General features: G+C 39.7%; 1 protein-coding gene across 17 annotated transcripts in view; it reads right to left on the bottom strand.

The window, feature by feature from the left end:
* epb41l2 (erythrocyte membrane protein band 4.1 like 2) overlaps window positions 1-19,753 on the bottom strand; it is a 48,163-nt gene extending 28,410 nt beyond the window's left edge. For 6 of the 17 annotated variants that reach the window (XM_016675838.1, XM_016675843.1, XM_016675844.1 and 3 more), the window contains exons 1-3: window positions 18,144-18,303; window positions 695-927; window positions 345-533 (exon numbers count right to left, since the gene is read on the bottom strand). In XM_016675838.1, the coding sequence (XP_016531324.1) occupies window positions 345-533; window positions 695-913 (408 nt within the window). In that variant the 5' untranslated portion in view covers window positions 914-927; window positions 18,144-18,303. Of the gene's footprint in view, window positions 1-344; window positions 534-694; window positions 928-4,016; window positions 4,221-18,143; window positions 18,305-19,652 lie in introns of those variants that run through there. The other 11 variants (XM_016675846.1, XM_016675848.1, XM_016675849.1 and 8 more) reach the window with 8 other exon arrangements.
* Between the last annotated feature and the right edge of the window lie 2,466 nt (window positions 19,754-22,219).

Here is a 22,219-nt window from a genome sequence, read left to right as displayed (position 1 = left end):
AGTAATACTTTTATAACAAATTTATATCAATAATGATTTATTGATTTACTTATGATTTATTTATTCATGACAGCCTTATTCACCCCCCTTCAAATAAAATGTTACCATTTCATAGTCAACCACTACTTTATGTTGTTTTGTCACATAAAAACTCCTTAAGATACATTGAAGTTTGCAGTTTCAACATGACAAAAAGTGAAAATAAACACACTGCAAATCATCTCTATGGCTCCAGTTGTAATTTTTTCCAAACATTTTGGACTAAATTCACACATCTGAAAGTACAGCTCCCATTTTCCCATTTTTGCCATGATGCTGATGATACACATAGCAGAGCCCCTTACCTCAGTGTCTGCACTGGCGTTGGAGTCAGATTCAGGCTGCGTTGCTTCCTTGACTTCCTCCGACTTCACTTCCTCTTTCTCTTCCACTTCCTCGGCGTGGCCGTTCACCTCCGGGGCAGGCTCCTCCTCTCCCTCTACCCCCTTGCTGACGGGTTCCTCTGTTGCTGGGACCTCCTTTGTTGGAGATGTCTAAATGGGCAGAATTTCATTTTTTTTTTTATTAAATCCCAGTTTTAGACCTTAGATAACACTCCTGGCTTTGAAGATCCAGTAAACAGACACTGATAGTGAAACTGAAATCTTGCTTTTCACGCAGTCTCAACAGCATAGTAACATCAGTGTGACTTTACCTGAGATTTCTGTTTCTTAAACCATGTTGGCAGGTATCGAGTTATCCCTTTGCCTTCTTTGCCCTCCTTTTCCTTCTCCTTCCCCTTTTCCTTCTCCCCTCCCTCAACGTTTGCTACTTCCTGGCTCTCTGGCTTGGCCGTCTCCGATTGGTCCGGCTGAGCAGCTGACTCCTCTGCTTTCTCCTTCACCTCTGTCTCAGAGCCCGCTTCTGTTGTCATGGTGATGGGTCAATCTGTAGTAAATTAAAAGGAAAGAAAAGAAAAAGGAGGTGAGTGATGAAGCATGATGTGATGAAATGCCTTTTGGGTTTTACGACTCCTACAAAAGCATGGAGGTATGTTGTACGTTAAACCCACTGCAAATATTTGCCTAACACAAATAACAGCTGGCAGCAGGTGAACTCATTAGTTTATGATATCACATTTCCACAGAGACTTTCATCTGGGTCACTAGCTGGTTACAAGCACATCTTTGTAAACCCAGAGAAAGAGAAGCGAGTTCCTCAATTGTTAAAATATGAGTCACGACGGTTGTGTCCTGCAGCTGCGGTCAGCATACACAAACTCTTCAACCCAAATTTCCTTGGCAGCGCTGTCCACACACACAACCTTTCACAGCAACAGATACTTTTCAAGCAGCTTGACGCTAATTTGTTGATAGCACTGTGAGACGACGACATCGCTTCTCTAGGGGAAGTAAAGGTCAGGGATGTGAGATGAACAAGTTTGAAAGTAAAAACGTGGTATTTAAATCATACTTAAGATGCCATTCCTCTTGAGTCATCTTTATTTTTCCTTATTAACATCTTAAACGGTCCTTGACTTTCATTACTCTGGTCTGCCATGTTCGATAAAAGCGGACACACAAACATCCACAGTGCAGCAGCGGTGCAAAGGGAGGGGGTCGGAGTAAAAATAGAACAGGTCTTCTTACGCATGATTGGCTAATGAGGTAGAGCTGGGAGGAGGAGAGATGGATGGGGAAAGGTGTGTGTGTGTGTGTGTGTGTGGGAGAAGCAATAAACCAGTTGAGTAGAGAACAAAAACGAGGAGATAAACACTTCTTAAGAGGTAAACCCAGTCCAATAAAACATCACATACAAGAACCGCGGCTGAGTTTTCTCAGACTCAAAACCGATTCTTGAGCGTTTCTCATAGAGGTTCAATGATAAGTCGAGGAAAAAATAAGGGAATCAAAACAATTTGCTAAAAATAAGAAGTTGCTTGTAGATCCAGGAATGAAAAAGTAAAACTGAGCTGCACATACGCAAGCTTTGATTCCGTTTCAGAAAATGTGTCTCATCAGAGTCGAGGTTTTACTGCAGAGTCAAGGCGAAGCTTTCCTGTCGGCATCAGAGGAGCAATGAAGAAATACTATATCAGGTGTGCTGTAAGCGAGCGGCGCCTGAAGACCGTCTGTAGAGCAAAGTAAACCTCCAGTCTTCAGACTCAAGGGGTTTGTCTCCAACAGGTTCTTCTGCCAGGATTGCCCTGAATTGAGCTACTTTGTTTACAGGGATTTTTCATGATCCATTTTATTTCTGACTGTTTGTGAATGTTTATGACTGCTGTCATTTGGTAAATACTGACACTTTTAATGCAAAGTTGTACTAAAAGTTGCAATAAAAGTGTCACCTTTGCACTAAAAGTGTCATTATTTACCGGATGACACTTCATGACAGCAGTCATAGGTATTCATGTTTACCCCTTCTTGTTCATTACAGGTGTTATGTCATGTTTATGACATCATTATGCCAGTCTTATGCACACCCCTTCAACTAAAGTCCTTGTTGCACTGGATTTTATTTCTAGTCATCAGAGTAAAGAGGGTTAAACAGAAATGGTTGCTATGTGCAGTCCTGTCAAAACAACACATTTTGCTGGATGATAAATTGCTCCAGAAGTTATTGCAATGAATGATAATGTTGTTTTTAGACCATTTTCAAGTAATACATTGGTAATGGCATAATAATGCAAGTTTCCCCATTTCATAAACCAATAAACTTTAATTGCTGACCGACATTTAACTCTAGAACCAGAGGAAATTTTAAATATCTTTTTAAAAAAAACACAAACACACAAAAGAAACAACAAATAAAAGGAATTATTAAGTCTCTATAAGCAAAATTTCCACCAGACTGAAGTTTTTGTCATCCAGTCTTTAGAAAGACTGAGAAAAACGATCACACAAATAAAATCATCCAGCTCGTTTTAATTTATCATGCGGTTAACTGATTTATTGCGTCAGGCTTTTACCACGTGCCATTTTCCTCCCTCTAATTATGTAATACTTTGTACAGAGCTATAGAGTAGTGATTATAATATGATCAAATATGAAATGGTTTAAGGGCGACGAAAACTTTTGCAAAGCACTGGATGCCCAATTTGAGTAGCGACAAAACTACTTCAATTCTGGTTTGTAAGAACAATCCTCTATTAAAGACACCCTGCAGATCCTTCTCAGAAACAGTGCTTCTCTTTAAGAGTGGGTTCATTCGGAGATGGCACCTAAGTGGAGCTTCGTCACGGCGACTTAGGCCTGCTTCAAACTCGCCCTCTGTCTCTGCAGCTATTAACACCGGGAACCTTGTTCTGCTGCTCCCATAACTTCAACTCTCTCGTTTCCCCCCGCTTTCTCTTCTTTGCTCTCTTTTCTTCTCAGCTCAGGAAGCCTCTTTCTCTCTTCCAAGGCCCCATTTTGGCCTAATTTACATTATCTCCTACACTCTTCTTCTCTCTCTCTCTCTCCCTTCACAAACAAGCCAGAGAAGACAGTAAAACCAAGTTTTTCTGATGGGAGTCAAGAGCTTCTGAGCTACAACTGTAACAGATGGCTGATACAAAGAGGTCAGGCGCAGGTGAGAAACATTGAATCGTACAGCTGACGCCTGAGCGAGCCGACATCCTGCGCGTTTCTTGCTTCATTAAAGACGACTCCAAATTCGTCTGCAGGCGCAGACTGGCGGTGTTGTGGTGCATTTTCTTCAAATATTTTATGCTCATTTAATCCAGTGGAATCGTGTAAGTCGGGTTTGTGATTCAACATTCCTGAGCTTTCTCTGCATTTACCTTAGCCTCTCACTTTGCATAGCTCAACCGATTTAATCATTATCCAGAGGTGTGCAGAATCGCTGGCTAATTGCCGTTTTACTCCGCTTTGTGCATTTGACATGATTCGCCTTTATTTGCTTTACAAAATTGCCGCAGACGAAACTGTTGTGAGAAGCTGATTACCCTGCTGGGAACGTTTCCCACCTCTCCTGTTAGTTCGTGCAAATGAGCGGATGAATGGTTACGTGAGCTGATGAGCTTACAGCCTTACCTACCGTCGCTTGTGTTTCTCTCTTACTTCCCTTTCGCTCCTTCTCACCTACGGTTGCCTTCTGAAATCCTGTTCAGCTCTTTCTGCCTTTCCTTTCTGTCTCTTTCTCTCCCCTCCTGCTCAGGGAACGCCTGTCCTACTAACTGTCCTCCATCCTCTCCTCCGTCCCTCAGAGCTCCTCTTCCTCCATCCCCTCTCCCCCGCCTCCCAGGACCCTCGCTCAGAGAAACGAGGGCAGAAAACGGGAGAGAAATTCAGAGGGCTGGAAAGGGGGGGAGGGCGGAGTTACAGAAGACCCTTGAGAGAGAGACAGAAAGTGTGCCTACTGCGCCAGATTACTAATGGACGACGATCGGCATAGGGATTAAGACTTCCTCGGCTCGGTTTTCATACCACATCAAGCAGGAAAAGCTTCCATAAACACCTATTCTAACATGACTATACTCCCCCACCCACCCACTGTTTTTTCATTGTACTTGTTTGGAGTATTTATGAGCATCCTGAACGCAGAGCTCTTACATACGAAGTTATCACTGCATCATTTTTTTTTTAGACTGCAGACAGTTGAAACTGCATATTTCTTTGCATGGAAAAAGAGGGTCATGAAGAGTACCACTAACCCCAGAGAGAGGGAGAGAGAGCACCACCCATTTGTTCAGATATGACTCCGTTCCGCCTCAAACATCGAAGCAAAATAGACAGAAATTCAAATGGAAAACACTGTTAGAAAGGGGGGAAAAAGGACAGTAATAATCTGGGTTTTAATGCCTCCCTTCCCCCTTTTTCCTTTCTTCTATATGTTGTAATGAAGATAGCAGGGCTGTCTAGGTGATACAAAAGCACATGCGTACCCACCCACCCTATTCTACGGGGCGTAGCAGGGCAAGAGTGGAGGAACAGGTTTCTATGGTGAAGGCATTCATGGGCTACGACAATAAATCCCCATGGAGATGAGAGATTACAACGGCAAAAATAAATATCTGTGGATGCGGGAGGGGGACTGGTGACAATAGGAGAGTGTTACCGTGTCGAAGCCTTTTCAGAGCACATCAGGGTTACATGCGACGTTCATTGTGCAGCTATCAGAACCGGAACGGATGCTTCTGACTCTCTGCGTTCAACCCGCCGTAAAGAGAGCAGGGCTCCGTTTAACACCGGCTGCTTCATCCATGACTGTCCTTAAAAAGTGATTCAGCGACTACGATGACGGTGATTTATGCTTTATGATATTTGCTACTAATTTTTGCTGGTTGGTGATTGCAAAATAAAACGAGTAGCCAGAGATGGTTTCTTTCCCCAGGCTGTCTCTCTGATGAACACTTTCCAGGAAAAAAGTCCAAATCAGACCTATACCATGCACTAACTCATATCTACGCTAAGTATTTTAGTAACTGATTAATCACTAACAGATACTGACTCAAAATAAGGCCATTTAAGATAAAAACACCCTCATCTGTAAATATGTCAAGTCTAGTCTAGTTCTTATTTGCTAAAGGAATGCTATGTTACTGCATTTTGGGCAACTAAATGTTTATTTTCTTATTTAAATAGAAAATTGAATTGTTTTTTTTTTTTAAATTTACATCTTTTAATGTCATTCTAATATCGTGCATAGCTAAATTAAAAATCTGCAGAATGTTCTCATGTTTCGTTTAATAGAATAACCAAGAGTGTAATAAATTACTAAACTAATCATTAGTAGCGGCCCTAATTTATACATATTTACAAAAAGCCATTGTGTGTGCACACAAACTTTAATAAATAAAGTTGATTCTGACAAAACGTAGCAGGTTCTTTTACTGCACACACACAATGATGCTTGAAACCTCAATGAGGAAAACGGGACGATCTCTGATCAGTGGGCTCCAGTGATTCACATAAGAGTTGCTGTAAAATCATTTCATTAAGGTCAACAACTAAAGATCAGAAACGGTTACTGCTGTGCATGTTCTCCCTGTGCGTGCTTGGGTTCTCACTGGGTACTCCGTCTTCCTCCCACAGTCCAAAAACCTCAAAACATGTCTTAGGAAATGAGGGTTTCATTTCCACATTTCTGACTCTGTTCTTATTGCAAATATCAACTTTTCAAAACAGCCAAATTTGTAGAGGTGCACCAAAAAAAAAATGCTTGTTGCATTACTTATTTTTATCTTGTCCAATTGTCAATAGACACGCAAGTCTGTAATATAAGACTCTAAGACAGTGACAAATTGCTCAACTTACAATAAAAGATGGAGACCAGAAGGATGGGCTGTTAAACTGAACATTAAATAAATCAATAGCATGATTTTTCCATCAAAGCGCACACTGATAACCCGAACTATGGAGCGCAATAAATGAAACCCAATCCATCAGTGCAGTACATGTACATTAGCTCTGTATTAGCCTTCACCTCTGCAAGGTTTTCACAAATTACAAAGAATTGTAAAAGGATGCGCCTCCATCCGGCCAAATGTAATGAAATAAGGATGAACTCCAGCATATAGCTGGACGTCGAGGCAACAAGTTGAAGCTTTCCAAAAAGAATTGCATCACGGGCCAGCAGCTGACAGCTACGCAGGCACAGTTTTGAAATAAGCACACACAAACACGGTGCAGAACCCTAATCTGTGCTGTTCTCTTGTATGATCCCTCCATCTGTCACGCAGCGGCACAAAAAAATAATATGCACAAACAGAAGCAGATGCATTTCAACACACTTAAACATATTTAATGCCATATTTTCAGAATTAGAGAGGAGAGGGGGGAGAATACCAGTCGAGTGATGAGTTTTTGACCTAAACTTCTGACACACACATCCTCCCAAACACACACGCCCACAAAATAAAAAGATACTTAGGAACGCCGGTGGTGTGAAAATTCGGGACATGCCTGTCTCTTTACACAGTACTCTGACCCTCAAACGGAGGATTACACAAGGGATAATCCCTGTGTATGTTTGTGTGTCTGTCTGTCAGCCTGTCCATACTGGCATCCTTTCTACCGCCTCACTGCCTCTGCTTTCCATCTACGCTCGGGTCTAACTTTTCACTGAAATAAAACGACACGGAGTCCTCCTCCAGCTTTCTAATGAAAGTTCATCTCAAGCATGATTCTTAGAGGATGTTTAATATGTAATTACTCTGGTTGCTATACCATTATTCCCAACTCACAGCAACAATTGTCTGCTGCTAAACACCTGGTTTCAGTTCATTGGTAGCTGTTGTAAGAAATTAGGATAAATTTATATTCCTTTGGCATGATTTAAAAAGAAAAAAAATTCCAGTATGTCAACGTCTTGATTAAATCGCAATAAAATATGTTTATCCACAAAAAACAAAAACAAAAAAACACTTAACTCAGTTCATGGATTTGGTCCTCCTCTGTAAAGTGTCCCCCTCTGTGTCGCTCTGTGTCTGTGAGAATAATAGGTCAGCTCATAACTACTATTGTTAAGTGCTAAACTCCCCTTTTCAGCGATTAAAGCAGTCAGGCGCAAATGGCCTGTCTGTGTGAATGTGAGACTGAGTGTGTGTGTGTGTGTGTGTGTGTGTGTGTGTGTGTAAGGGAGACAAAGAACCGGGGGCGTGTCACACAAGCGCACATGAGAGGGGTTATATTTTACTGCGATATCCCAGGACATAAAAAAAGAGAGAGAAGAGAGAGTAAGAAAGCAGGCAGGAACAGAGCCTCAACACACACACACACACACACAAATAGAATTACACAAAGAGACACTGAAACTTGAGGTGAAACTGCACCGCTCGCTCTGCAGCGGTGGGTGTGGGACACTATGGTGGGTAAACATTTGATAGCGGTTAGTAATAACAGGTGCTGTGGCAAAAACAAATGATCATCACACTTGGCTCAGGTGACAAACCGATGCAGGATATGAACTCTTATGAACTCTTTATTTTGGCAAATCAAATTATTTTTCACAGTACCTTACAACAACAAATTTCTGCATTTCATTGGGATTTGTTTTTCTCACCAAAATGGTGGCAAACAAACTCTGCACTGCCCTGAATTCACCATTCCAATGGTGGAACATGGTGGTGGCAGCATCATGTTTTCGAGGTGCCTCTCTTCGCAGTTGATAGGAAGATGGATGGAGCTAAATTTAGGGTAGTTACTAACCCCCCTGGGAAAGCTAGACCCCGCCCCTGGCAAACTTTGAAAACTTCCAGCAAATTGAGCCGGAGCAAAGAAACACGGCCCAGCGCGAGGATGAATGAAAGGGTGAGTGGGGCTGTGATCAGAACGAAAAAGGTACTATTGTCAACTTACCCACTTTGTCGCTATGTTCATCAAATTTTCCTGCACCTCTAGCGACTTTTTAAAAAAAATGAAAACAACAAGTGATAAATCCAGCAAGTCTTTTTCTGTGTTGTTGGGGAGTCCTTTATGGCCATAAAGCTTTCTAAAAAAGCGAGAAGGTTTAACGCTTCCAGACTGAACGTAGCGGCAACGATCCAGCCAAATTTGCACCTTAATTTTGCCACACTTTGCGCTTAGGCCTGTAACAATAACAAATTTTGCTGAGCGATTAATTGTCTAAAAATTATTGTGATAAACGACAATATTGTTTCAAGACTTTTGACACTGATTTAATGAAAATGACTAATAATGCATGTGATTTCCTGCCATAGCTAGGTACACTTTATTTTCCAAACACATAAGACTGTTTTCTTTTGTTGTTTAGTTTCTTTTGTTTTGTTTGTTTAAAACAAAAATAAAATGGATTCTCAGTCTCCATTAACAAAACACGTACTTGAATAAAAACTAAACAACATGAAGCCAAAGTGGAAATAAATACTGCATTCAACCAAAAGAGTGCAGATTATGAAGTCGGTATTGCCCTTCAGTAATCACTAGATTTAAATAAAGAAGATGGGCACATCCGACCACCTAATGCAATAGTTCACACTACACGATTTTTTGCCCCTATTTTCTTAGAACCTATTTCTTATCGCGACAGGCCTATTTGCGCTATATGAAAAATTCCAATGGTTTCTAAAAGGGAAGTCTTTTCAGCCAATATCAGGTTACCATGGTAATTTCACAGTACGAGGGAGTGAAATTAATCTGAGCGGCACTGTAAATTGCGAAAATAACTTGCTAAGATATCAAAAGTTTCAGGTCTTATGAAATAATGGGACATTAAAAGAACTGCGTACAATTAAAATAAGCAAAAACATCCAGGCGGGCATTTGAAACTTAGGTCTTTTAGGGTTAAGGCAAAATAATGCCAAAACAAATTTACACAAAAATGTCTACATTCAGACAGAAACTTAAAAATAGAACCCTAAATAACCTATTTAGACAGTTTATCAGCAAAAACAAAAAAGCTGATTTGGGGCTTAGTTATAATTTAAGGTCCACTTGCAAAACACTGTAAGTGTCAGAAAACTACCATCTAGTACAGTGTTTTTCAACCACTGTACCGCGGCACACTAGTGTGCCGTGAGTGATCGTCAGGTGTGCCGTGGAAATTATTCAATTTCACCTATGGTACCGTATTTTCCGGACTATAAGCTGCTACATTTTTCCTAAACTTTGAACCATGTGGATTGTAGCCCGGTGCGGCTTTTCTGTGTATTTTTCTTCAACCACCAGGGGGCTCTCTAGCAGGAAGTGAATCATTATAAGTCAAAATTGTAAATCAGAGAAGAACGCTTTAATTTTCATTTAGAACAATCACATGCTAGCAGCAGGCACGACGGAGAAATTTTTTCAAACTCATGATGCAGCTTTTAAGTTGAGGGCTGTCGATCTGGCACTACAGGAGGGAAATAGAGCCGCTGCACTTCAGCTCGGTGTGAACGAAACCATGGTTAGTAGTGGCTAGCGGCGTAATCATGTAATTTTCTTACCACTGGATGGCAGTAGGTACAGAGCATTTTACATTAAAACAAGAGAATTAGTGATGCATGAATGTTACAGGTAGCGGTGAGAGCATCGTATCTAGCAAGACTGTGACGACAGTGAAGCTCAGCAGTAGTTAGAAAGAACATGGGTCCATTTCCCACAACATGTCTGTGTGAAGTGAGCTTCTCAAGCCTGGCTACTATAAAAACTGAAACCAGAGAGAGACTGAGAGCTGTTGAGGAAGAGCTTTGTCTTTCTTCAATTTCTGCCAGGAAATCAGCTGTTTTCATCCAAACATGCACAGGTTTCACACTAGATGGGTAAAATATACAGATATTGACATTTTGTACATGCAAATCTTCATATTGTAACAGTGAAATCTTTCCCAAATATTCTTCTTTCAGAATAATAATGATTTTCTGTATTCCAGCTTAAAGAATGCTTGTGGATTAGTTTGTAAAACACTTTGAAGTTTTGTACAACTTCTTTAAATTTAACACCACAGTGTTGTGACACTGTTCAGGTGTATTTTTGAAGTGGACATTTTACGTGCAATTTGAAATAAGAAATGTAAAATGTGATAAAAAATACATTTTTGTGTTTATTGGATTCCTATTCAAGACACTTTGAATATATATATATATTGGCTATATATATATAATACAGGCGGCTACAGAGTATCTTTGTTTACTTTTTTGGTTGGTGCTGTGCCTTGTGATTTTTTCAATTAAAACAGTGTACCTTGGCTCAAAAAAGGTTGAAAAACACTGATCTAGTACATGTCACCTCTGAGGGAGCTTGAGCTATTTTGTAAAGAATTCGCTAAACTCAGTCTATGCATGTGGAAAACTGGTAGAGATCCCCCACTTCTTACCACATGAGGCTCTACAAAGCTTTGTCCTTCTAATTCACAGTGATGCACTGCTTTGTGCTGGACGCTCAAATGGTGGCAAAATGTGAAAAAAGCTTAAGGCTAGGTCATAACACACCCACACATCCTAAACTCACTGCTGCCAGTCACTCATTAGCTCTCCATCCTTAACCCTAAACTCTAAAATTAGAGGTTTCCCTGGCGACCACAGCAAGATGTCCTCTTTTCTATGCCAGTCTACCGTTTCCTCGGTCACTTCAAGGACACCGCGGCTGCTGTTGAACTTTGGTCACGCTCTCGTTCCCATCCGTCTGTGAACAATGTGTGCGGTGGCCAGAGCCTCACACATATACAAACGCCAAAACCAGACAGATTATTTAGGCGTCTGGTATCAACTAATCCCAAACCAATAACCTTTGACCCCTAACTTGGAAACAGGAAGAGACCCCCTCCCTTCTTCTGCTTCTCCCAGCAGAACTCCATTCCTTCACGTTTACCCGTCTATTTCTGTTTTAAATTTCCTCTTGGAATATAAAAATCTCAGCATCTCTGTCTGTTTTTACGAGGAAATTTAATATTTAAAAGAAAAATTGGTGCGATAAAAGTAAAATATTAAGTAAATTAGGTTTTGTGAGTAATATTTATTTCTGAACAACTTGTTGAAGCTTCCTGATAGAAGACTTGCAGATACGTAAAATAATAACTACTACAGTGGATATAATGAAAAGAGCAGTCTTTTTTGTTCTACTGATGCTACCATGGCAACCAAGTGAGGCTGCGTTTGTGCAATAACATTTCCATGTGGAAAAGTGATATATGTGGTGTGGAAAACACTGGTTATACAGACAAAAAATGTGACTTATAAAAGGCCAATTGCAAACCAGAAATGTTAAAAATCCGTCTATGAATTTCTAAATAACCCCACAATTATTTATTTTGCTATTTAGGTTAAAAAAATAAAAATAAAAAATTATCTCCTCACACACTTTTGGAACATTTGGTCAAATTCAGGGCCACATGCAGCAACTTCCTGCCACAAATATTTTTTGACCTGAACTACAGAGCACAGACCCTAATCCCCGACTCCCTCGATTTCGCCCTCAAACAAACACAGAGTTCACAGAGTTCTTTAAACTCTCTCCAAAATGTTTAACAAACTTCAGAGCATCTCAATAGCTGCTAATGAGAACTAGTTGGCAGGACAGCACTCCCACTCAACCTTCTTGACCGGGACTCTCCGTCTCTCGTTTCGTTTACTCTCGGTATCCTTTCTTCTTTGTCCAGTCTCGCTTCCCATGCTCCTAATTTGTCAAATGCTTCCGTGTTATTTTTCGACACAAAAAGATCTTCGGATGGATGTTTAAATGTAACAATGAATAAGTTGGCCAACGTGATTAAATGTGGAGTAAATTATAACTAAAATCATGTAAAAAAAATAAAAATGTAGTTGTCCATAGTTGCCATGTAGGATAAACTATCTGTTGATTTACAGTCTCATTGTGTTGTGGCAAATTATATCACAAGATTTCTGCCTACAAATTACACTAATGCCTTGTAAAGTAGTAAGTACAGGTTAAAAAAAAGTTTAGGTTTTTGTAAAACATAAAACACCAAGTTGGTACCTGATTTGTGTGCTAAATTAAAGGGCTGCTTTGCTATATTTAATGGCATCTGATTCTGAACTACTTCGGCACTATCATTGGCCGAGACGAGTAGAGCAAAAACAGTACGAAGAAACGTCAAACCTGAATTCATGTATTTAGTGTATTTACCACAAGTCTGATATGATGCAACATGATCCATAATGTACAAAACCAAATGGTTTTAGATCTGCTATACAATACAGGAAGTTGCATGGATGGCATAATCTTCATTGTCTGGTCAGATGAATGAGAGTCAGCTGTGGGTGAGGGAGGCGTCTCTGAGTGGTGATCGGCAGTCAAGCACCTTCGCTGTTAATTCATATGACTTTTTTCTTTTAAATTTGTGTCGCACATTGTCGGCATGCTTTCCCCTTCGTTCCTGTGGTTGTTCATAGCAACAGTCAGCACGTGGATAAAACAATGTTGGGGTTTCTGTCTGATTCAGCAACTGAGTAAAAGACTACCTCAGTGGTTTTAACGACTCCAGGCTGTCTTTGTTTAGCTCGCCAACATTTAAACTGGTCAAACCTGGTCTGAATTATTCCACACTAAACAGATACGTCTTGAAACACATTTTGTGGTTTAGAAAAAAAAACAAAAAAACTTTTACTGTGTTGTTGGAAATATGGCGTCTAATCAATGTAGAATTAGCTTGAGCCTTTTTGTAGCTTCCACACTTCATCTTATTTCAGGTTTGAAAATGGGTAACTTCAAAACATTTCCAGTGTTACGAACTGGGGTGGGTGTTAAAGATTACGATAAAGATTATGATAAAAACATTGTGCATTTACTTTTTACGTAACTAGCATTTGTAGTGACACAAAAGCTATCTTCTTATCTTCTTGAAAAACGTTTCCACTTGAAATTGGCTTCTTTAATAAATGTGATTTATATCACTAAACTGCACAACGTAACTACATTTAATCATATTTTTAAATGTACTGATATTAATTGATGCTCTCATGGATCAAACAGTGGAGAAAATATCAAAAATAACAACCTGTCAGTTACTGACTAGCATTTAGGCTAGTCAATGACGTGGCTACAATAAATAAAAATTCTAATCGTGAAAAGAAATTGCTCATAATAAATAAGAAACGACATAATAAATGATCACTACCAGAAGGAACCATTAATATTCTTAAACAATAACACTAAAATTACATGTTTTCCTGTTACAAAATGATCAACAAATAGCAAAATCCCTGATTTTTTTTTTATTTTATTTAAAATCTACAGAAATGTGGCGTCCAAATTCTAGAAATCAGAGTTGATGATAAGCATCACACACCATGTGTTCAGCAGCCACTTGTTTCCTCATGCTGCATCCTGACTTGTTGCCTTTCAAAACTCAATGCTTTGCCCCACGCCTCCCTGGCCTGACCAGCCTCCCCCTTTGAGAATTTGACCCTATGCTGATTAATCTCTTTTTAACTACGTCTGGATCCGTGCCAAAGCAACGGGCCTGCTCTCCGTGACTCTGTTTTTTACTCCATCGAAGTGGACGCACGCTGGGGAAGGTAGCTTGTCCTCTCCTTCTCCCCCTCTTATTTGAAATGTTACCACTGAACACAATGGGTTCCTTTTAATTCTCTCATCAAACAGCCCTTGAAACTGCGTTTTTGCCCCCGTTGATGTCCATTCGAGATCAACATCACAGGTTTACCCGAAGAATCAAGCCCACCCTCCCTTTCCACATTTCTATCCCCCCGTCCCACACATCTCCCCCCGCCTCGCCCCTTCACCCACCCGTCCCTGTAATAAGCTGAACATTGCATTACAGTTTCCATTCATCCATGGCCTGCTCTGATCTCCTCTGTGTGAAAAGAGCTCCTGTGGTGCCTCACTGCCCTGCAACTCCAAAACCAGGAGGACGATACTTTCCTGTCACAGCTGAGCGCTGCGCTGTAAAAATATGTCTTCCTTGATAATTGTTGTGACAGTGCTGTCACTACAGTCACTGAGGAGATAAAAGCTCATTACTGTGCTTTGTTATGTAAGCAGGCACCTTCGGTGACTTGCACAGTCAAGTGGATTGAAGGAGGGCTGCATTTTTTTATGGATTGTTTGCACAACTTTTTGTTGAACTCGGTTCGTTTTAAACCCAATGTGGGACAGTAGGGTTATCAGGGTGGATGGGAGTCGATTTTCTGCTTCTGGTGAAACTACAGAGCTGGCATGAAAACACACATCCACACACACACACACACGCGCACACAGGGATGTTCCCATAGCCTTTCCGAATGGTTAAGCAATATCTTTCACTCTCACCGTCGCTCTAATTCAGTCCCTTTTCTTCTCTTATGTGCAAATCGTTCTCACTTCCTCTCAGCTTAAATGTGCTCCCATCTTTCCCATTTTATCACATCACATCCACTCTAAGCTTTACTCATATTTTTCATAACCTTGTGTGTCTACAACTTACAAAAAAAAGAGAGGAAATCATATTTTCGAACTCTTCAAAGGCATATTTCCCTTTCAACAATTACTGTATATGAAATGACTTCTAAAATGTAAAAAAAAAAAAAACATAATCTAGAGATTATGTGCAAAGTTTCCACATGAAATCAGACATAGTGTTAAGAAAAACATAATCATGAACTTATTGCAAGCATCCAGCTCTATCTAATGAGCCCGTTCTCCCCAGCAGAACAACCAATTAGGGCTTTCTCATTAGTGGGTTTAAACAGAGCTGCCACTGTTCTGCACATCCTGAGAGTCTGGGAGTGAACATGGCACTGATGGTTACAGATCAATGATACACACAGCAAGGTGCCTGACAACAGCTCCACCTTAAACATTTTTTTTATTACAGGAAGTATACATGGTGAGTTTTAATATATTTTTATTGTAATCATTTTAAAATTGCACAAGTCGGTTTTTTTTTTGCAGCTTGACTCTATCCACGTGTAGCGCTGTGTTTAAAAAGAAAAGACCACTTGCAATCCAATCCGATTGTTAATTACTAAGTTGATGGGCCTTGTGAATTTACTTGCACTCGCTACAAACCGGAGCTGCACGATATACCAAACCACAATCATCACAGCATTATCAATGTGTGCAATCAGATAGGAATGCTTCGATGCATTAGTGGGTAGGCTTTTATATTTCACTGCACTTGATGCCCATATCGGATGTAGATTTGAGCGACCAGGATGCTAAAGCTTTTGGGAAATTGTGGGGACATTGTGAGGATGGAAAATAAAAAATAAATAAAAAAAGACTAATGAAAGTTGTTGGTTGGTCACAACTGATGTCATCATTGTAATATTCTGCAATAAATATATCATGTTTTTTTTTCTATAATTATGTTGCCCTAGTAACAAATTGTGTTTTTATTTGGTTAGCCTTTTATTTCTTCTCAACGACAGGAAATATAGCTCACATTTGGTAAAGTATTACAGGTAAATGGGACAAATTAATGATGCCAAAAATAAATACAAATACATGCTTTAGAAAACAAAACAAAACAAAAAAATAAGATTAGCAGCTTGTTTGTCCAAAAGTAAAAACAAACATTTGCAATTATCTAATTGGACAGTATGGCCATGAACATGGAGGAGGCACTCCAAACCTGATCAATATCTCTACAAGTGTCTCTAATGGGTTTTCTGTAACAAAACAGATTACTGGACCACTAATAACAAAGCCAGTAGGTGGTTTTTCAAAGCCACGCCCCTCCAGACTACAACCATAAACATCTATAGCACAGCTCTTAGCGAGCTGATGTTGTTGTTAGCTGTTCTCTGACTGAAATCCCATCCATAAAAAGCAACCACTGTTGCACATGACAGCCATAAAAGTACAGCTCAAAACCAAGACGTATCCTCTCTTCACTGAGAATCCAGTTGCCTCTCAATAAGATACCAGGGAACAAAGATAATCACTTTATAACACACTAATGGAGCTTTTCCTGGGTGGGTTGTGCTGATCAAAGTGAAGAGGAGTTCACAAGACAAACTGAAACCCATAATTAGAGCTAAATTTAAGGGTTACCTTTAATGCCAAATGGAACAACCTGGTGTCCTGGTATTAATCTGTTAAGATATATTGCCTGTGTAGGACATGTTTTAAAAATATTTAATCCGAATAACAAAGAACACAATAGACACATCTAAAACCCATCAGCACCGATTAGACACAATGTGGCATTTTCTCTTAACCTCGTCACATTTTTCACACCATTCACATTAAAATTCAAATACAAATGTGAAGTATGGTCTACTTGCTTTCATTTAAAAACTGCTATCCCTGCTGCAGCTCAACTGTTGCAGTTCTAATAATGTAATATATGATGTTATTATTTCTATTTATCATTATGTCAAAGTAAGTTATGCATTTTTTTAACCTTTTATCCATATCTGCTCAACACTGTTATCTTCAAAAAGGTTTTGAACACACTTCTTTACATTTCTACATGACTCTGCATGAATATATATAAAAAGCAGAAATCGACTTTCACTAAATGGTAATACAACAGAATAGATGAAAGTTTTAGGGATGTGAAACCTCAAAATGTCAAATTCAGGTTACGATATGAATGGAGGTTTTGGTTATTTTCTATCTCAATGCAGTATAGAACAGCGCAGACTTTTTTACAGTAGACATGAGAAGGTGGGAACGACCATTGTAGCAGTTGATTACTTGATTGATCAAAGGATTACTTGAATATGCGATAATTGAAATATCCAATAGGTCTAGCACAAACCTACAAGTCAGCACAATCTCAGATCAGTGTCTGCCAGTCTGCTGGCCTGTTTGCTTGTCAGTCTAAACTAGATGAGCCCTTTGCCATCTGTCAAAGTTTGTCTAAAATATTATGATACAGACACACAACACCCTGCATATAAAAATGTATAGGAACTGCCCGACTTATAAAACTGTGGATGCCTTACCAAACCATTAAAGTGAAGAATTATGCAAAACTGTATATTAGTGTCCCACCCATGCACGCTTGTAAACCCTTTACCAACAGAAAAGCTCATCTATATCACACTGAAATTATTAAAAATAAAAAAAAAAATCCCTTGACCAAATTTAAGTCGTGAACTAGTCCCGGGAGAAAACACAACAAATAAAAAGAAAATACCCTGGGGAGTAGCTCAGCAGCGTGGTGTTTAAACAACAAGGCATTTACTACTTTGTTTTGTCAGCGGCAGGAAACTGCTACATGTATTGTCCCACAAAAAAAAAAAAACGGAGCCGGATGTTTGAACAGCCTCTTAACGCATCACTTTTAAAATGACCTACCGTTAAAATTGCCGTAAAGGTAGCACCATGTTCAATCAATCAGAACTACCATTTACCTGTAGAGCAAGAGAGTTTGTTCACGTTGAAAGAAAAACACAAACATGTAAACATGAGAGTGTAGCTGAATTAACCTGAGCTGAAAAAGAAAGAAAAACATGCCCGCGAGGGCTTTTACGCTAGCAACGTAAATCACATCCGAATGAGAAGCAGCGGGAAGCGGGGGGAGTAAGGTGATGATAACAGGGATAACATGGAAGAAGGCAGGCGCCATGAAGCGCCTTAAATCGAAGGTATGAATTAATTTCCTTCATAACAGAGACCACTGAATAGCGGTGTTTTTTTGACCGCTATATCTACGAAAAAAAGTAGGTATTCGTGGAAATTAAGCATATAAACTCAGTATGTAAAGCATAAAGACCAGAAAATGATGCCGATCCACACAGCCATGAAGCAAGCCGATATGTCGCTGATATCTCCATCACGTGACTTTAAAGGAGGTGAAAAATCAGCCCATACCTGTTTAAATCTCCAAAGATAAGTGTGTTGCGGATTTTCCCAAACGTGGACTCGCGCTCGGTTCTGCTCCAAAAAAATAATGCACGTCCCAGTAGCTCAGCCTCCCAAAAATCTCAACTACACTCCACTCACACCGACGGTCTGGCAGGAGCTCAAAGGAGACGTGTCCATCATCATAAAGTCCCGCCTATTACAGTGAAAAAACACCTTTTACCCCGTTCTCATTGGCTCAGAGGAAATACTGTATTAGAGTATGACATTTGATTGGTCGCTTTGGTTGCCAGTTTAAAATGGAGGGATGTACGATTTAAATAAGTTAAGCGTCAGTGTGACACGACAGCTCCCCCTAGAGGCTAAATCCTGCAACTTTAAAAAAAAAAATGTTTTTCTGGCATCTAGCATTTATTTCAAAGCAGGACTCTTAATAATGGGGTTACAATTTTCACACAAAAAAAATGCATTTATTATATATTTCAATTTTTTATATTTTTATACGTATAAATACATTTATTATGGAATGTATTTATATTAATATTTTAAATAATTTATGTAGGGTGTTAAATTATTGATTTGAATGGCCATCAGTGTAAATTAAACATACAGATTGTGTAGATTTTTATGGTGCTTAGATAGTGGTGTTCAGTGTTCAAACTTGTAGGCACTTCTGGTAGAGAAATGCAAAAAGCAGCAAACATCTTGCTGGAAACACTTTCAACCTGCACCGCTTACTTCTTTCTCTTGTCCTCTGGAGGGAGGTTATCTAGCATCTGGGCCAGATTATCCAGCTTGTGTAAAACTTTCTTTCCTCAAGCCAACAGGGTATTAAATACTCCTTAAAAGCTTCCCCCGTAACTCCGGACAGAAGCTGAATGAATAAATACACACTACACTACTCATTTCTTTCTTCTCTGTACTGTTTCTTTGTGTGTGTGTGTGTGTGTGTGTGTGTGTGTGTGTGAGACCTTATACAATGTCAAAATAATCCAGGAGGCATGAATACTTTGGCAACACACAACAATGTGTGACATTTTGTAATGGCTGCTATAAACACCCTTAATAAAAGGTGTATGAGGCAGAAAGGTGTATGAAGTGATTTTTATTAGAAAAAACAAAACAAAACAAAGAAGGATTTTCATTAAGTTTATGAAGATGATAAGGATCTGTTATCATACTTCCAATGCGAATTATCCCTTCATTTCTCAGACTCACATAAATAAAAATGCATGGGCAGGTCATTGCATAACAGCTCCTGTCCATTGCCACTGTAGACAAACACCATTACATATACAAGCACACCACATGCCAGTTATAGAAGCTCAGGTAATTGGCTTAAAGTGTAAGGAACCATGCAGATTTGACATCTACATAAGAGGAGTAAACAACCACACAGGGACACCGGTTGTCTGTAGTAGAAGGAAATGAATGAGCAAAATCCTTGCTGAATAAATCTGATGGAAAACAGGTAGGACTCCTAATGAAGAGGAGAGGAGTGTGTTTCCTCAGACTCACCATTAATGATGCAGCATGGATCCAAAGCAGGCCACGTGGGAGCATGCGCACAAACACACAGAGAGAGAAAGGGAGAGAGGGAGAGAGAAAGAAAGAGATAGAGAGAAAGAGAACGTACATGAGAGCATATTTAGCACAGATGCTGCTTTAAAGCCTAGTCTCCCCCACCACCACCACCTTCACATCAGCATGTTTGTTTAATGAGCTGCATCTACTAAGGCTACTCGTCTTAGCGCTCTCTTGTCATGCAAAAACTACATATGTCAAAGGGGATTGACTCAAAACGCAATGTCATCCATTTACGTTCACATTGTATGACTATATATATATATAAAAGGGATTGTAAACCGGTCGCTGGAAGAGTGGCAAATCTGCTCTCTAATGCATTAGCAAACTGACAGGTTTCAGCATATTTATGCTGGAAATGATTAAAAAAGCCCAAGCAGATACACCTACACACAGCTTTTATCGCACACAAATTATACAATGTTAAGAAAATGACAGTCACATGCATTTCTTTAACCTTTTTAGGTAATCGGGTCTTTGACCAAAACGCCTTAGAGGAATTTTGTAGGGTAGTTAAGACACAATAAATATGACAATTAACATAGAAATCAGAAAAAATATACCTGATATGTAATAGCCCCATCCTTCAAGAAGAGCGTCCCCAATGAGATTAAAACAGTCATGAATCTGCAGCTAATCAGCTTGCTGCGATCTATGGTTCTGAAATGCTCTTTCCTTGCTGCCGCTCCTCGGCTGTCCAACCACAACCTCTCTCCTCTCACTGACGGGCTTACAGAGCAGCTCCCCACCCTGTGCAGACCAGTTTTACTCCTACTGCAGAGCCCATCACACCAGGATATCCATGTCCTTGCTATAAACAAACAGGTTATGCTATGATCTTTAAGCCAAGAGGCTTCAATGTAGCAAAAACAAAATAATAGCAGAATAAGAAGGGAACAAGCAGTTCAGTTTCCCATGCAGGCACGAGATCAAGGCAGTTCAGATTCTCCGGAGGATTAGCGTCAGGTCCTTCTGAGGAGAATTACTCCGACAGAGCCATCTGGACAGAAAACACTGCCTACGAGAATAGTTATTGTCCAGCCATGATTGTGAGTTTATCTGAGATCCAATCAGCCACTCTTTCCATAAACCCCCCAAAAAAGAAAATCTAATTAAATCCAATCCTAGTATTTAAACAAGATCTGCATTTTGCATCCAAGTGTTTATAACAGTCTGTTGACTTTGGAGGCGCGCTTTAACGCAGCCAAGATCAAACACTTTCTCTAAGTAAACTGTCCCTCACAAGTCCTCCATTTAAACCAATCAGCTTTAATTACTCAAGCCAGCAACTTCAACGGATGAAACCGGCTGAATTCATCAGATTAGGAGACCGTTTAATTCACTCAAAAGTTTATGACACCGTTAAACCGTCATATAAAACCTTTTATAACTAAAAGATCAGTGGCTCCCAAAACTGGACTGGGATAATGGGTTATAAATCAGCAAGTGGATGATCTTGGAAAAACAAATCTAATTCAATCCAAAAATATTTGTTTATAGTGTATTTGTTTAACTAATAGTTTTTGCATGATGTAAAATAATAATAATAATAAAAAAAATAGAGTCATTAAGTGTAAGTGATTCATCTTTTAGTACAAAATTTTGAAAAGATTATGATGCACTTCAACATTGAATGATTTGCTCTGAATGGCAAGTTTAGATGGGCAAGTTATTTTCGTAGCCATTTATTTTTGGTTATACAGAGCAAACCTCCCATTTTCAGCAGATAAACAACAACAGCAACTGCAAGGGTTTGCAGTCAAGTTCTATAGATGGCGTTATTTCAAAGCGTTACACCCGAAGGCCATGCATCATGCACCGCCACCTGCCCTAAGAGCACAGCAGTCAGTCAAACACACACGTCTGGACGTCTTTTACCTGGAAATCCGACGACAACCAACTGGAACGACTCGAGTCGGTATTTCCTCGTATATGAAACCAGCTGAATTCATCAGATTAGGAAACCGTTTAATTCACAGATAAAGAGAGCACTTCTTTTGCTCTCTTTATCTCTGGTGAACAAAGACGCCGAACAAATATTTCCCAGCAGTTCACACCTCTTTGCTTGATGTAATGTCAATCGCCGGTGCCCTCTGGCTTCCCCTTGCACGTCTTTGTATGTGTGAGTGGTAACTCTAAACCCAAGGATCAGGTGTCACACAAGGAGGAGAAGAAGAACCAGATGAGCACAGAGATAAAAACACAGATGGACAGAGATTAAAAACATGTAGGAATGTATCAAACAGGAGCAACAGGGGTGTAGGGGGGGGGGGATAAAAAGAAGCTATTTACAAAAAGAGTATCTTGTTTCTCATGAGCAAATAGCATGGGAGAAGACACTGAAATATCAAATATTAGTCTAATCTGAAACGTCCTGCCTGGGCATGCCTAATTCATGGTCTTGGGTTTTTGTGTTTGTGTGTGAGCTTGTTACATCTTGCCCCGGCTCTCTTTTAAGAACGGTTAGCCAGAAACCTAACCTCATGAAATGCTATCCCTTT

The sequence above is a fragment of the Poecilia formosa genome, unplaced genomic scaffold (assembly GCF_000485575.1).
Source record: "Poecilia formosa unplaced genomic scaffold, Poecilia_formosa-5.1.2 Scaffold122, whole genome shotgun sequence".
Taxonomy (NCBI): Eukaryota; Metazoa; Chordata; class Actinopteri; order Cyprinodontiformes; family Poeciliidae; genus Poecilia; species Poecilia formosa.
This window is presented reverse-complemented; position numbering and strand designations above follow the sequence as displayed.